General features: G+C 40.7%; 1 protein-coding gene across 2 annotated transcripts in view; it reads right to left on the reverse strand.

The window, feature by feature from the left end:
• Window positions 1-6,373: 6,373 nt before the first annotated feature.
• The window catches only part of LOC118820043 (noelin-like), a 48,235-nt gene continuing 39,908 nt past the window's right edge, over window positions 6,374-14,700 (reverse strand). For both annotated transcript variants that reach the window (XM_036588153.1, XM_036588152.1), the window contains exon 6: window positions 6,374-9,237. In XM_036588153.1, the coding sequence (XP_036444046.1) occupies window positions 8,563-9,237 (675 nt within the window). In that variant the 3' untranslated portion in view covers window positions 6,374-8,562. The remainder of the gene's footprint in view (window positions 9,238-14,700) is intronic.

A 14,700-nucleotide genomic window follows, 5' to 3' on the forward strand; every position in this document is an offset into this window, starting at 1 on the left:
GTATCAAATACTATGCAATTGATGGTGATCCAGCAAAATTAGGATTAGGCCTAGTCTTGTTTCTATTTCCTTTTTACTTCTATGTTTTCAATTTCAGTGGAGTTTCAGTTACTTTCCATAGTGCATAACTTGAGTGAACACTGTCAGAAAGCAGGGCGTAATTCCAAATCATAAAGCTAAATTAGCAGTAGACTATGCTTAGCTAGGTACATTACTCAAAGATGGCACCATCTCCTGGATATTTAAGGTTTTACAGAAGAAATCCACAAGTATACTTTCTCTGCCGGTTTTTGTTTTAATAATATTATTACTTAATGAACATGACCCTTGTTGTAGGCAGCGATGTTATTGTGAACATTATCACTAAAGTGTGCACACTGAAATGATGGCTTTCACACGCTTCACTCACTGCTTGCCCCATTGGTGGGGAGTTTGGAGTGGACACTGGGATATTGGATTACAGTCAGGGTGCCGTTACTTTTGTCAAGACCCCTCTGACTCACATTGATTGGTGGAGCTGTTGTTACTGTACTTACAGCACAAATAAATGAATTTCCATGACAACATTTCACCAGGGGAGGCTCATTATACTGACAGACTGGTTCGCTTTCATGATTTTATTACTTTCATGACTTTTATTTTATATCTTTTACCGCTGCAGTCATGCAATGACGGATGATCTTTGGATAATTGGAGCGGAAGCTCTTCTTTCTTCCGTTCAAAATTCTGCCGTTTTTCTATATGAAGATTCTTTGAGCTTGAGCGTTAATTGGCCATGGGTCAAACTCAAATATTAGAGTCTAAAACTGAACACGTTCAGCTTTTTCAGACTCCAACCAGCACCAGAACCTGATATTCTACAACATTTTAAAACCACTTTGTCTGGTCTGATCTCATCTTGTTGGATGCATTGTAACTGTGCTTACAGGGGCTTTCCAGCCTTAAATTATTAAAGAAATTAAAGAATTTAAATGAATGTTATTTATTTAATTTTTTATATATTTTTTATATTTATATAGGGAGATTCACTCGAAAGAGGCCCCAAATATTCGTTAATAACTCTCACTAGGAGGAAGCAATTTGAACGAAATAACATGCAATGAGCTCCTCAGCATTCGGAGCTTCGAACAAACCGGGATGCCCCTGCGTCGGAGCGATGAGGTAGGCGCCGGACAGCCATCGCAATGTTTAACCTCCTTTTGCAACTTCCTGGTGCAGATCCCTGTACCCCTTCATGTGTCTGGCAGAAAACGGAGATCACCTCCAGCATCGCATGTAATGCAATCGATTACACACACGTCAAGATATGTAGTGTATTCTTTTGGTTCAGATTGCTTCATCCTAACGGGAGTCACAGCAGAATATTCGGGGCCTCTTATAAGTGAATCTCCCTGTACTTTATCTATTGAAGCCTTATTGGCAATGTTCTCTCACTACAATACCCAGCATGCATCACACAAGTACATCACACATCCATTGGGAATCCCTGTGGTGTCAACCAATCCTGACTGATTGCCCAGCCACAGCTATAGGCTAATAAATAGACTCAAGCTAGCAGAAGTATAACTCACTTCAACTGCCACACAAAGTCATAAAGAATAAAGAAACAGCATTTCTGTCTTTATTCAGGACAAAATTGAGTTTTTACCCTTTCAAGCAGGGAACGCTGCTAGAGGAACCAGCCTGTTGTTTTGGATGCTGGTAACCAACACCAGGCCAGCCTAAACCAGGATAGACCAGCTTAGACCAGCATGGAATGCGAGCTGGTTTGTGCTGTTTTTTCAGCAGGAAAAAAGATCCAAACTGAGGTAAGTTTGCTAACTTTAGCTTTTAGCTAATCATCATTATGAATTATTGGTTTTATGAGTCTTGGTTCCTCTGAGTGGTTCTTTTTCTCTGTTTGAGTTTCTCCTTTTGAGTTTTGGTTCTTCTCTGTGGTTCTTTCCTCATGATTTTAGGAAGTTTCTCCTTTTGAGTCTTGGTGAATCTCGGTGGTTCTTCCTCAAGTTCTTAGAGAGGCTCTGCTTTTGAGTCTTGGTGAATCTCGGTGGTTCTTCCTCAAGTTCTTAGAGAGGCTCTGCTTTTGAGTCTTGGTGAATCTCGGTGGTTCTTCCTCAAGTTCTTAGAGAGGCTCTGCTTTTGAGTCTTGGTGGTTCTTCCTCAAGTTCTTAGAGAGGCTCTGCTTTTGAGTCTTGGTTCTTCTCAATGGTTCTTCCTAACACTGCTGGGAAGTTTATCCTTTTAAGTCTTTCCCTCAGCTGGATCATTAGGGAACTGGACCTGCATTTCTGGAAAGCCACATTGGGACAATGTCTGCTATAGAAAGAGCTACACAAATAACAATGTACTTAACTGAAACAAAACATACAGTTGGGAGAGGCTCCAGCATCCCACTGTGACCCAGAAGGATAAACGGTTTAGATGGTGTGTGTGTGTGTGTGTGTGTGTGTGTGTGTGTGTGAAACAAAACATGAAAAACTGTTGGCTCACTTTGAAACATGAGTTCTCAGTTTATAATGTCGCCTGTTTAGCACAAAGTTTATTCTTATTGAAATTTCTTTTTGCTTTAGGCCATGAAAAGCAGTCCACATATTTTTGACAGAAAATGTGTTTTATGCATTGTGTTGTAACTATTCCGCCTTGCAGGCATGTCATTAAGTTTCATTAGATAAGCACTGTGCTCTCCAGGAGCCTTATTTGTGTCTGAACAGCTGTTTTAACTGGTAGTACTTGTTCTTTTATATATCGCAGTGTGCTGTACAGAAGTGCAGTTTATGGCCTACAGGTTATTGTCTGTATTGGATCATCTGTTTCACTGCCTGTAATAATGTGACTTTTGAGACATTTGAGGCCCAATTTCCAAAACAAAAGGCTTTTACAAGACCGGCTTTATGACCGGAACTTTTACAATAGTTTAGTTTCTTGACATCTGTGTGAAAATATTCTGCACTCGTCCAAATTGTTTGAAACTCAGATCAACTTTGGTAAGTAGTTATTAATGTTTTCGTATGAACAAAAAATATGATTTTTTACAAAACATGGTGGTACAACATGCTTACTTGCTGGTACACTGCAAAGAATGGCATCTTAGCCAGTGAAATCATTTTAAATCTATTAGATATATTTATGTTCCTCATTGTGTGAATGTTAGAAGACTATTATAAGATTACTTAACTTATTTTTCACTTTAAGTGAAACTCTCACTATATTGGCAGATACCTTGCTTGTTTTAAGAAATATGCTTGAAACAATAGTTATGCAACTGCAGTTATCTAAATGCATGGCTGCTGATAGATAGTAAACAATATATTAAATGGGGTTTTCTTGTACTATAATCTGGCTGAGCTGCATTCAAAACCATAATAGAATATTCAATATACATATATATGACAACACACATGAATTCTATATTTATGCATCAAGTTATTAAAATGGCATTGCTTGGTGAAAGATCTTTTAAAATGTAATTTTATAGCGGGTCTGGCAGCATTGCTCCCAGATGTTTTTAGTCATTGTAACATGATGAAAAGCCTGGTAAATTCTGGTGCACTCTGAGATTGAAGTACAATTAAAATACAATTTAATTACTGTGCATTTTTTCAGTTTAACAACTATGCTAACGCATGTCACGCAACATCAAACATTGTACTATATCAAAAAGGTCCTTGGGTACAAAATTTAACTCCACACTTTGTACAACCCAATCAATTAAATATGGGGTTTAAATGATTTGCACGTAATTGCATTCTGTTTTTATTTACATTTTGCACAGCATCCCAACTTTTTGGAAAAGGGGTTGTATTATATATTGAGACTATTTTAAAGACTTTGTCCATCATTTGTGTTCTACTGACTCCATAAGGCAAGTAGTGCTTGGACCCCTATTATCACCACTCAGGTGCATGGCAAGTTAATTTTGATATGTGCATATTTACGTCCCTCTATCTCCCCCTCACTGCTCCTGACAAACCAATGATCACATTCGTGTCATTCCACTCATTTCAAACTCATGGTGGCCATAAGTCCGAATGGTGTTTGGAAACAACTGACGAGTTTATTCTTCTGCACTGCTCATCATTGACATGTTCAAATATCTTTAAGGTTGCCAGATTGATTAGATTAGATTAAGTGACCCTTATTAGTCCCACAATGGAGAAATTTCACCTCTGCAATCTAACCCATCCGTGTAGTGAAACACCATATACACACTAGTCAACACGGACCCTAGGGGGCAGTGAGCACACTCGCCGGGACCGGTGGGAAGTCCTAGCCATGGAGCACGGGGAGCAGTTGGAGCTTAGGTGCCTTGCTCAAGGGCATTTCAGTTATGTACTGTCATCTCAGGGGATCAAACCGGTCACAAGGCTGGTTCCCTAACCTCCAGCCCAAGACTGCCCCAGGACTGGGCACCCTTGATCACCTGCAATACATTTTCATGTTACATTTTTACACTTACGGCATTTGGCAGACGCTCTTATCCAGAGCGACTTACAATTTGATCATTTTACACAGGTAGGCGAAGGTGGTGTTAGGAGTCTTGCCCAAGGACTCTTATTGGTATAGTGCAGGGTGCTTATCCAGGCAGGGGATTGAACCCCAGTCTACAGCATAGAAGGCAGGGGTGCCCATAACTTTGTGGCCTAAGATCTACTTTTTCCAGTGGACAGGTCATCGTGATCTACCTCTTAAAAAAAGCTATGATAACAGTAAATTGAAGAGACAGTAGCCACATTTCACGTTAGTCAATTATGTTGACCTGCCCGCCACCAGAAGCAGTAAGAAAGTCTTGAAATTCGATAGCCTGTTTGAATGAGGAGCGATCTACCAGCATTGACTGGTCGATCACAATCGACGTATTGGCCACCCCTGCACTGTACCAACCACTAACATTAGAATTTGATCCTAATTTGATTTTTAATCTTAATCTTGAAGTTTTAATTTTCTATTGACTATTTGAATATTCAAGAATAATTTCAACACAGTGGAAAATATTCCAAACAGAAAATATTTTATAGTTGCAGCTATTATAAACGTTACGTTATGATGAGACAAGCGATATGAAATTTTACCAAAGTTGTTTTTCAGTTTTATCCAACGTTCTGGTTACTTTTACTTTCCCTAAGGTGTTCTGATGTCCATGGTGATCAGGCGGAGCCTGTGCAAACTCCACCCACTACACTAGTAATAAATGACTACATTCTCCAATGTGTAACCAATCAACAGTGCGTAATGAATCATGACATGAGACAGGAAATTACATCAGCACACTCTGTTTATTGGTACGAATCATTGCAGGAACAGCACACATCCAGCCAAGCACAGAAAGAGCGGGAGTTCAAGCAGACGGTACAAAAAACATTCAACAAATGTAAAAAAATGGAAGGTCAAACTGGGAGAATAGAGGAGATAGAAGGACAGAGGGGAGTAATAATGTCTAACACTGCCTGAAGAGCAACGTTCCAGATATCAGAACAGTGGGCCCTGTCTTTGAAACTGTCAGGTAAATAGGATTTAAAACAATTTTTCAAAATCTCTATCGTTAAAGATGTAAACCACGTCATTCAGAGTGGTTTGGCGTGAAATGGTCCATCGGAACTGTTCACAGTGGTGGTGATAGGAACCAGACGGCGCCTCTAAAAGCTCCCTCACAGAAAGTTATTACACTGAACGTTAATTAATGTTCCTTAATGAACGCAAGTTCTTTCAGTTCCAAACAGCTTTTCTTTCTGTAGCACTGTCCATTTTTTCTTCCCAGAATGATCCAATGCAGTGATATTATATCATTTAGTTTTTAATAAAAACTTAGTCTACCTTCTAATAAGCTAATCAACAAAAACTGCATTATGTTTTTGAAAAAATATTAGAGTTAAATGTTCAAATGTAATTTCACTGAATGAATTTTGAGGGCCGGAGATCAGCAGACAAGTAAAATCCAGGCAAATCCATCAACCAAAGACTGAGGCACACTTGGAAACAAGTTTAGGAATTCCATGAAAACCACCAAGAACAAAACCAGAGAACAAGAAACAGGTGGTGGGGGTGATGAGGGGCGGAGCCGGAATATTCCAAGGAGATGCAAGCAGGGTTCCTGTGATTTTCAGCTACTACATCACTCCTAAATGGTTCTATGTAGAACCATGAATGCTCAAAAATCATCTTTATGTTTAATAGTTCTTTGCATGGTGAAATGGTTCGTCAGATTGATGGAAAATGTAGTGTATATGGTTCTATATAAAAGAGTTTTTCTATTGTTATGATGTCAAGCATGTAACAATAAAAGAACCCTTTTTGGTGCTATATAGAGTTCCATGTAGAACCACATACAACACTTTCTCCATCAATCTGAAGAACGTTTTCACCATGTAAAGAACAATTTAAGCATGAAATGGTTCTGTATAGAACTCATGGCTCTAAACAGAACCATTCCTTTTACTAAAGAACCCTTGAAGAATCACCTTTTTAAGTGTGTAGAACTTACGATGAACAGAGAAACCTTCCATCCCTGTAAGCAGAAGAGCTGGTAGGAATTTTGGGCTCTACATAGAACCATTGTCTTTATTAAAGAACCCTTGAAGAACTCATTTGTCTTCGTTTACAGAACAAAAAGTCTGAGTCCCCTCCCAACGTTCACCTAAATGAGACTCGTGTATGAAACTTTACCGGGATGTTGTGAGACAAAGACTGGGCCCCTTGGGAAACTGGCAACATCACCCTTCATTCACCGTTAGCACTGTTTAGTTGGACCATCTCTTAAAATGCAGGGAAATTTCACCTGAACCCAACAGCAGATGTGGTTCACATCAAACAATCTGGGATTGGTGGGAATTGCACTGGACATGATTAGGCATGCCAGCTCTATTTTGGGCTGTGCACGGATAAACCTCGATCTTGCTGAGTGTTGATTAGATGGTGGAGGATTTGTTTCTGGATTACACTAAAACCCTTCTGCTTGTGTGGATACAGTTGACCATTCCAGGCCACTGTGTAATCAGTGTACATACAGAGTGACACGTTATGAAAGCTGCAGCCCTGCTGCCTGATTACCAGCCATGTTCCACCAGCCTCGGTTCTCGAAGCGAGGCTTTCTTTTGTGGGTTAGAAAACAGCTTTTAAGGAATTCAACAACAAACTAAGACATGAGAGCAACAGTAACAACTGCTGCTAACTACCAGCAAGATACTGTGTCGCCTGTATCCATCTTTTTTTTCGCTGTTTTATAGCTAACGTGAGAATATGACATCCCACCAGCAGGGCGGCGCCAAAAAGCGATGAATTCCTTTATACGCCAGAAATATTAAGTGAGGAAATAATGTCAATATGATCTCTAAATGCTTTATATAGTGATAAGGAGATAGTAAGGAACCAATTTACCTTAACAGAACACATCTGTTGTTATGCATTATCAATGGACATATACATATGAAGCGTAGTGGTGAAATTGACCCTAACAGGTCACTGATAACAAACCAGAATGAGAAAGAAATGAATGTCTTTACCCCCATAGTTCTAGAAAGCACCCCCCCCACCCCTCCCACACACTGTTTACAGGATCATACAGGTATAAACATTCCTACAAGCACACCTGCATATGTAGAATCCGCTCATGCAAAATGAAACGCATCTCACGGCTAGTCACAAACACGGAAAATAAACCACAGTAAGGTTCTACCTGAACCGCCTTGTTGTACATCGTCAGTTACACTGGCTACAGCAGTCATACTGCATATAGCGATGCTAATGCTAAGTCTAACTTGATACATTAGCCAGCTTGTTAGAAAGTTAGCTCGTCGTTTAATGCCTCATAGCACTCTTTGGTCCGATATAGGGTGCTACATTGCTTGTTACAGACACTGTTGGGGTTTCGTTAATGGCAGGTTCAAGTAAAATCTCAGCAGAAACCTTTGAACAACAGCAGAACTTTCAACAGTCAACGCCCTCAGCCTATCGCTAGTTTTGTTTGTGTTCCGCTATCACAGCCTACAAATGTTTGCTGAGTATTGCCTATTGTATTGTCGCGTTGAGAATGTGCTGGGTCAGGCCTCAAGTCGGGTTGTGATTGGGCTGGACAAGGCTCGGGTAACCATTTGTTTAGGTTGGGATATGCTGTAATTGCTGTCCAAGTGGGTATCTTTTGATGTAGCACCTAATATTTCTCTCCACAAAGTTAGCCAGTGCAAGAAGGGGCAGTACATTTTGGTTAAGAGTCAGTAACCAATCTGTCAAGTTCATGGCTCTGCCCCTTTTTTCTCGCTTTGACCAACACTTAAGTCCTATTAGTGCCAGAGAAAGCCTGTACAGAACCCTACGATGAAAAATTGATGTGTTATAAAACATCAAAAGGCATGACTTTTTTGGCATTGGTCTTGGTTGTTTGTCCAAGTCCATGATCTTAAAGTATTCTCTTTGCTTTGTTTTTTATACATTTTTCATACTATCCATTAGCCCAACAGTTGTTTCATCTGTTGGCGTTCCACCCCATTACATATGACCGAATGTTCCATAGCATCCCTGTTCACCACTGCCAACGCACATAGTCTCCATAGTTACGCGGCATCTCCAAGCTTACAGTTCCTCAGAGCGGATCAGGTGGAAGAGGGTGACGTTGTAGAGCACCTGATGGCCGTTGTTCCAGGCATAGAGGGCGCGGTCCCGAGGATTGTAATCCAACATGGAGATGTGCGAGTATTTATTCTGCAGCGCGATGTCGATGTACTCGTAGGTGGAAGAGTTGGTGTGGTAGGCGTAGTAGACCTTCGTCCCTCCGGAGTAGCCGTTGGTCACGTAGAGTGTCCCACAGATCATGAAGGACTCCCCTGCGCTGCGCTTCGGGTGGTTAGTCGTCCACGTCTTGATGATCTGCAATGTGATTGGGTTGAGCTTGCTGATGACCATGTTACCTGCATTTTGATTGGTGGCGTAAACGGCCCAGAGCCCACCCTCATCTGCCATTAGGTCGATGTCGGAGTGGCCGCCCCAAGCGTAGTGGTACGCGTTGCTGAACCCTGCGTTATCCAGCCTCTGGGTCTTGCTGATGGTGGAGGTCTTGAAGTCAAACTTGATGATGACGTGGCTCTGGAACTTGTTGAAGTAGATGGAGCCGTTGTAGACCACCTGACCTGTCCCAGACCACGGGTGTGGCAGCCGGTGGGATGTGAAGTTATCTGACGTCATGAAGTCCGCCATCGACCGATACTCCCGCACAAAACGGTTGTTGTGGTAACCATCCATGTACCACACCTGCGTAGGAAGACAACAGAAAAAATGGGTACATTTTGAGAAAGTGGGAGAGAGCAAAATAAGGCTGGCTTTACATGGTATAACCGTCATACAGTTTACACGAATCTCATTTCACGAATGCAGTTCATCTGAAACTTGTTTGATACACAATCGCAATAGTTCTGACAATATTTCTGAGACGAGCTTTAAGAAAGAGCCGAAGAAAAGGGTCCTTTCTGTGTGGAGTCTGCATGTTCTCCCCGTGTCTGCATAGGGTTTCCTGCCACAATCCAAAGACATGCTGTCAGGCCTTGGATATGCTGAATTGCCCCAAGGTGTGAATGTGTGTGTGAATGTATATGTCTGTTTGTCTGCCCTGTGATGGACTGGTGACCTGTCCAGGGTGTATCCTGCCTTCTGCCCAATGACCGCTGGGATAGGCTCCAGCACCCCCCGTGACCCAGAAGGATAAGCAGCTTAGAAAATGTGTGTGTGTGTTGGTAGTAGGGCTACAAACGCAAATAAATAGGCTTACAAAAATGAATAAATATATGTTCAGTTCCTTAAAAAGCTCCTCAGGGTGATGCACATTTCTTCTCACATTTTACCATAAAGTCTATCCATTTTAGACACAACCTTGAGAATGAGAATAGTCATTAACTTTTTTGTGTACATGAGTGCTTTTCTAATTGGCCATTTTGCCTACTTGACTTGTTCTGGACATGGGGGAGCACGGTTCAAACCCAGCACAGGGAAGCAGTCGGGCTCCTAATGATATGTTCCTGCCAACCTAATAACGGCACTGTGAGTGTGAGGTAATTTGCTGATCTGTCATTGCAGCCCTTAACGATGTGTTTATCATGAAAACTCATATTGCGATAACAACAAAAGTCCGATTTTTATTGACGTTGCCTTAGCCTCAAGTGAGACCTCTACACAGACATGCTCTAACACTGAAGTTAGACAGTCAGATTCGTACAGCAGTATATTTGCCAGACAGGACACAGAAAACTCCAGATAAACAAACACCAGGGCAATGAATCAAGCTCAGTCCGGCAGCGTTTAATCGGCCTCTCTTCGCTCCTCGCTGTGGTGTCTTGCTGTCGGGTTTCGCGCGTTTATTGGCACACCACGGCCAGATTTTCTTGCTGGAAATGAAATCCCAGCTGCAGTGGAACTCGATTAAATCTCGCCGCCTCGGGGACCGTCCCGCTCCCGCTGTGGGAGGGGCCTGGCGGTGGGCCGGAGCGCCGCCAGAACCCGGAACCCCGTGAGGATAATTCCAGATCATTCCGGATAAAAACCCAGCTCTCTGTGGAGAATGCCAGCAGGGCCCAAACCCCTGCGTCTCGGAAATAGACAGAGGATGGGAGGGAGGGGGAGGAGGGAGAGATGGAGATAGACAGAGAGAGAGAACAGAGGAAGAAAGATGACAGAAAAAGGAAGGAGTGCAAAAGGAGAAAGGAAAAGCTTTCTCCTGGCTGGCTCTCTTTTTGACCACCTTAGGAAAGCACTGTTAACCCCACCACATGCACACAATCCTCCCCGCTCATATAGCCTACAGGCTCATCTATCATTCATAAAGGCCTACTTCCGTCACAGAAAGCAGAGAGAGAGATAAATCTCACCAAGAGCAGCCCCTAGTCCTACACAGGATGCCACACGTGAGCAGGGTACCCAATTACGACCTGTTGTTTGTGCAGAGGTGGGTACACTCTACAAATGGCTGGGCTGATTTTCTACCCAAACGCTGGGTCGAGCCTGTTGGGTTATTTTGTTGGGTTATTTCTAGGACTTTTTGGGTACCCCAGCTTTTGGGTTAATGACTGTTGCAATGAGAACCAAGCTAAAGGTTAGTGTTCAAGCCATAACAGTACCAGAATAGAGTCGTCAATAAAGGTCATCAAAGGTTGGTTAAATGGTTATCAATGACTAGTCGTAGCATTAAGATTTGAAGATCTGTACGATTGCAAGGGCCCAGAACAGACAGCGTCCCACAACGATTGTATCTTTGTTTATTCATTTATTTGCATGTGATTTTTCAGGTGTGATTAAAAAAAAAAAACATAAAAACATAAATTAGGCTTTCAAAAACCAAAGAACAGCAAAAAACATTACCCTGTGTTTGGGAGGTAAAAACTATATGCTTTGAAAAAGAACTCTTTGTTAATAGAGAGAAACCTGATGCTACCTTATGCTCTTAAGAACCTTATGCTACAGTACCTGCAGTTGTTAAATGGAAATGATGCAACAGAGCTTTGAAAACAAACCCCCAATGTTCTACTACACTGTTAGAAATAAAGGTTCTGTGCAAGTACATTTTTTTGTTTACTAAGGAACAAACAATGTAAATGTTCCCAAAACAGTGGTTTTAAGGTCTGATTGTGAACCTTAAATACCTTAAAGTTTTCCAGGTGAAAAGTTTGTATTTGTACCTTTTCATAACCGAATGTTTTAAAACAGAACAGTAAAATAAAAGCCTGGAGACGAGACGGGGTGTGTGGAGTCAGTACAGCTTAGAACATATCATTTCAGTGGATTATGGTACAGTTATGTTCCCTGACTAAAGGTACTGAGATGTACCCTTGAGGGTCCCACCCCAGTAACAGTTTCCTACCATTTTTGCTAAGAGTGTACAAACATGCCATTTTTAAGTTTTTCCCTCATTAATCAACAGTAAAACATACCCTCCGTTCTTGTGTTGTCATGTTCTCTCAACCATGGAAATCTAAAAGTTTAAACTTAGAAGTGAAGGCGAAGTTGAAAGTAGTCCGGTGTGGTTCTTCAAGGCTTCTACAGTAAAGGGAATGGTTCTGTTTAGAATCACCATTCATGCTTAAATCGTTCTTTGCATGGTGAAATGGTTCTTTAGCTTGATGGAGAATGTGTTGCTATTGTTCTGTATAGAACCTTTCTAAAAACAGCCCTATATTGAACCAAAAACTTCTATTGTTACAATACTGAGAAGAGCCTAATTTGGTGCTATATAGAACCATATACAACACATTCTCCATCAATCTGAAGAAACATTTTACCATGCAAAGAATCATTTAAGCGTGATTCTAAACAGAACCATTCCCTTTACTAAAGAACCCCTGAGGAACCATCTTTTTAAGAGTTTAAGGGCACTCTCTAACCTAGTCTTCCATCTTCCAGGGTAAGTAAAGTGCAAATTAAAGCCAGAATATCTCCATAATTTTTTCACAGAATTTCATCATCTGTAGCTGATAAAGGAGTTTGTCTATGGAGATTTTAACAAGCTTTGAATAATGTATGTTTTGCTTCGACAGCCAAGATGCAGCGCTTTTCAGAAGCAGCAAACATATTCTGGTATACAGTATATGGATATGCAGTTTTGTTGGTTACGTTCATATTCAAAGATGGCTGATTATGAATATAAGCAGCAAGACTGCATGTTAGAGATGTGGTGAAAGTAAGAGTTGGAATGATGAAGCTATAAAAATTCGGGCCATTATGAAAATTTTGGCACATTGAGGAGGTGCATGGCCCCGAAATTGCGACTGGCACCCCTGAGTAATGCTTACTTAGGTACCTTTTAGATGATTGCTTGTACTTCAGCAATTATTATTTTAAATTAGCAGTGCTTCTACTTTGGCTCCCCTCCCACCTCTGTGCGCCTGTGGCTTGGCTCGTGGCTTTTGCCTTTATGATTTGTGATTGTTTCCACTTTACAATATGCTAACCTGATATTGCTCTCACTGAATATAATGTCTCGCTGTGAGGCTGTTGCAGCAGTTTTTTACGAGAGTACGTCCGTGTTTGTGTTTATGACAGTGATGCATGGCTGGGACATGATTTATGTTTTGTGTTTTTATGACTGCGGTTACGGAGCCCAGAAAAAACTCTTTCACGCAGCGCACTAAACACACTCAGCGCGTTAAGGTGTCATAAAGTGCGTCCAGCAGGCAGTTCTGCTCGCTATAACGACATGCTCGTTTGACCGCACATATCAAGCATGCAGATTTACCCTGCTCATTTGCATCTTAACGAGCATTGGGAAATGACACTCTGTCCCACGGAGCCACTGAGTGTGAATGAAGGAGGATATTCTAGAGTGGTGTGAACAAGGGACACACTTTCTAGAACAGTGTAAATAAGGTGAGGACATTCCTGAGAGAATGGGAAAACATGCTTAAACAGAGTGAGTGGGAGAACCTTCTAGAACAGTGCAAATGAAGGGGAAACTTTCTAGAACAGTGTAAATGAGGGGAGGCCATTCCTGAGAGAGTGGGAAAACATTCTTGAAAAGAGAGGGACAACATTCTAGAACAATGTGAGAGGGAAAGAACATTCTAGAACAGTGCAAAAGAGGGGAAAATGTTGTAGAACAGTGTAAATGAGGGGAGTGGAGGTCTGCACCAGCCCCCTGTGGGTGGGAGCGGGCCGAAGCACACATTAATAGAAATCCCGAAAATTAATGAATATCGTAAATAAAATAGAATGATCACCAAACCATATATATATATATATATATATATATATATATATATATATATATATATATATATATATATATATAACCAATATAAAATGATAACAGTAAAACAGTTAAAATGAGTGAAGTCATTCTAAAGAGTTAAAGCAGCCGATCACATGAACAACACGCAAAGACAGCAGAGCCACAGCTGCCCAGCAAAACACCAAAAATAACTGCTTTGTGGTTTAATTCCTGCTTTGTGTTTAAATTGTGAATAAATGGCGTTTGATGAAGTTATTCACAGCAAGCCTGATGACCATGACTGCCATGTTATTTCAGCACAGAACAATAAATTTGTGAATAGACTGTGTCAGATATTGAATGTCAATTCTCCTTGACAGGACTGTGCTGGCGGGAGCGGGATAAAACGTTTCAGTTGTGGGCGGGAGCGGGACAAATGATTGCGATTTTCTTGTTAAATGGTAATGATAATTGGTAAATAGTAATGTTAATTGTTAAAAGGTAATGATAATTGGTAAATGGTAACGATAATTGGTAAATGGTAATAATAATTGGTAAAATGTAAAGTTAGTTGTTACATGCTAATGTTAATTGTCAATTTGGTAATGATAATTATTAAATAGTGATAATAATTGTTAAATAGTAATGTTAATTGTTAAATGGTAACGTTACTTGATATATGCTAATGTAAATTGTTAAATGGTGATGTTAATTTTTAAATGGTAATATTTTTAAATGGTAGTCTTAATTGTTATATGCTAATGTTAACTGTTAAATGGTAATGACAATAGCAATGTGGTAATGATGATTGTTAAATGGTAATGTTAATTTGTGATTGGCTGAGTAGAAATGCGATACAGCTACACACATGCTGATAACATAATAAAGCTAAAATATGAACAATGAAAGAAAGTAGAAAAACATGCAGTTTTTGTCAGGAGCTGGTTGGATTGTGGATATAACTGATACCACATTGATAAGTTCCACACTTGTTCACCCTTTTTCATTAGTTGGTGCAGCACTTT

Source organism: Colossoma macropomum, unplaced genomic scaffold, assembly GCF_904425465.1.
Source record: "Colossoma macropomum unplaced genomic scaffold, Colossoma_macropomum, whole genome shotgun sequence".
NCBI classification, from domain to species: domain Eukaryota; kingdom Metazoa; phylum Chordata; class Actinopteri; order Characiformes; family Serrasalmidae; genus Colossoma; species Colossoma macropomum.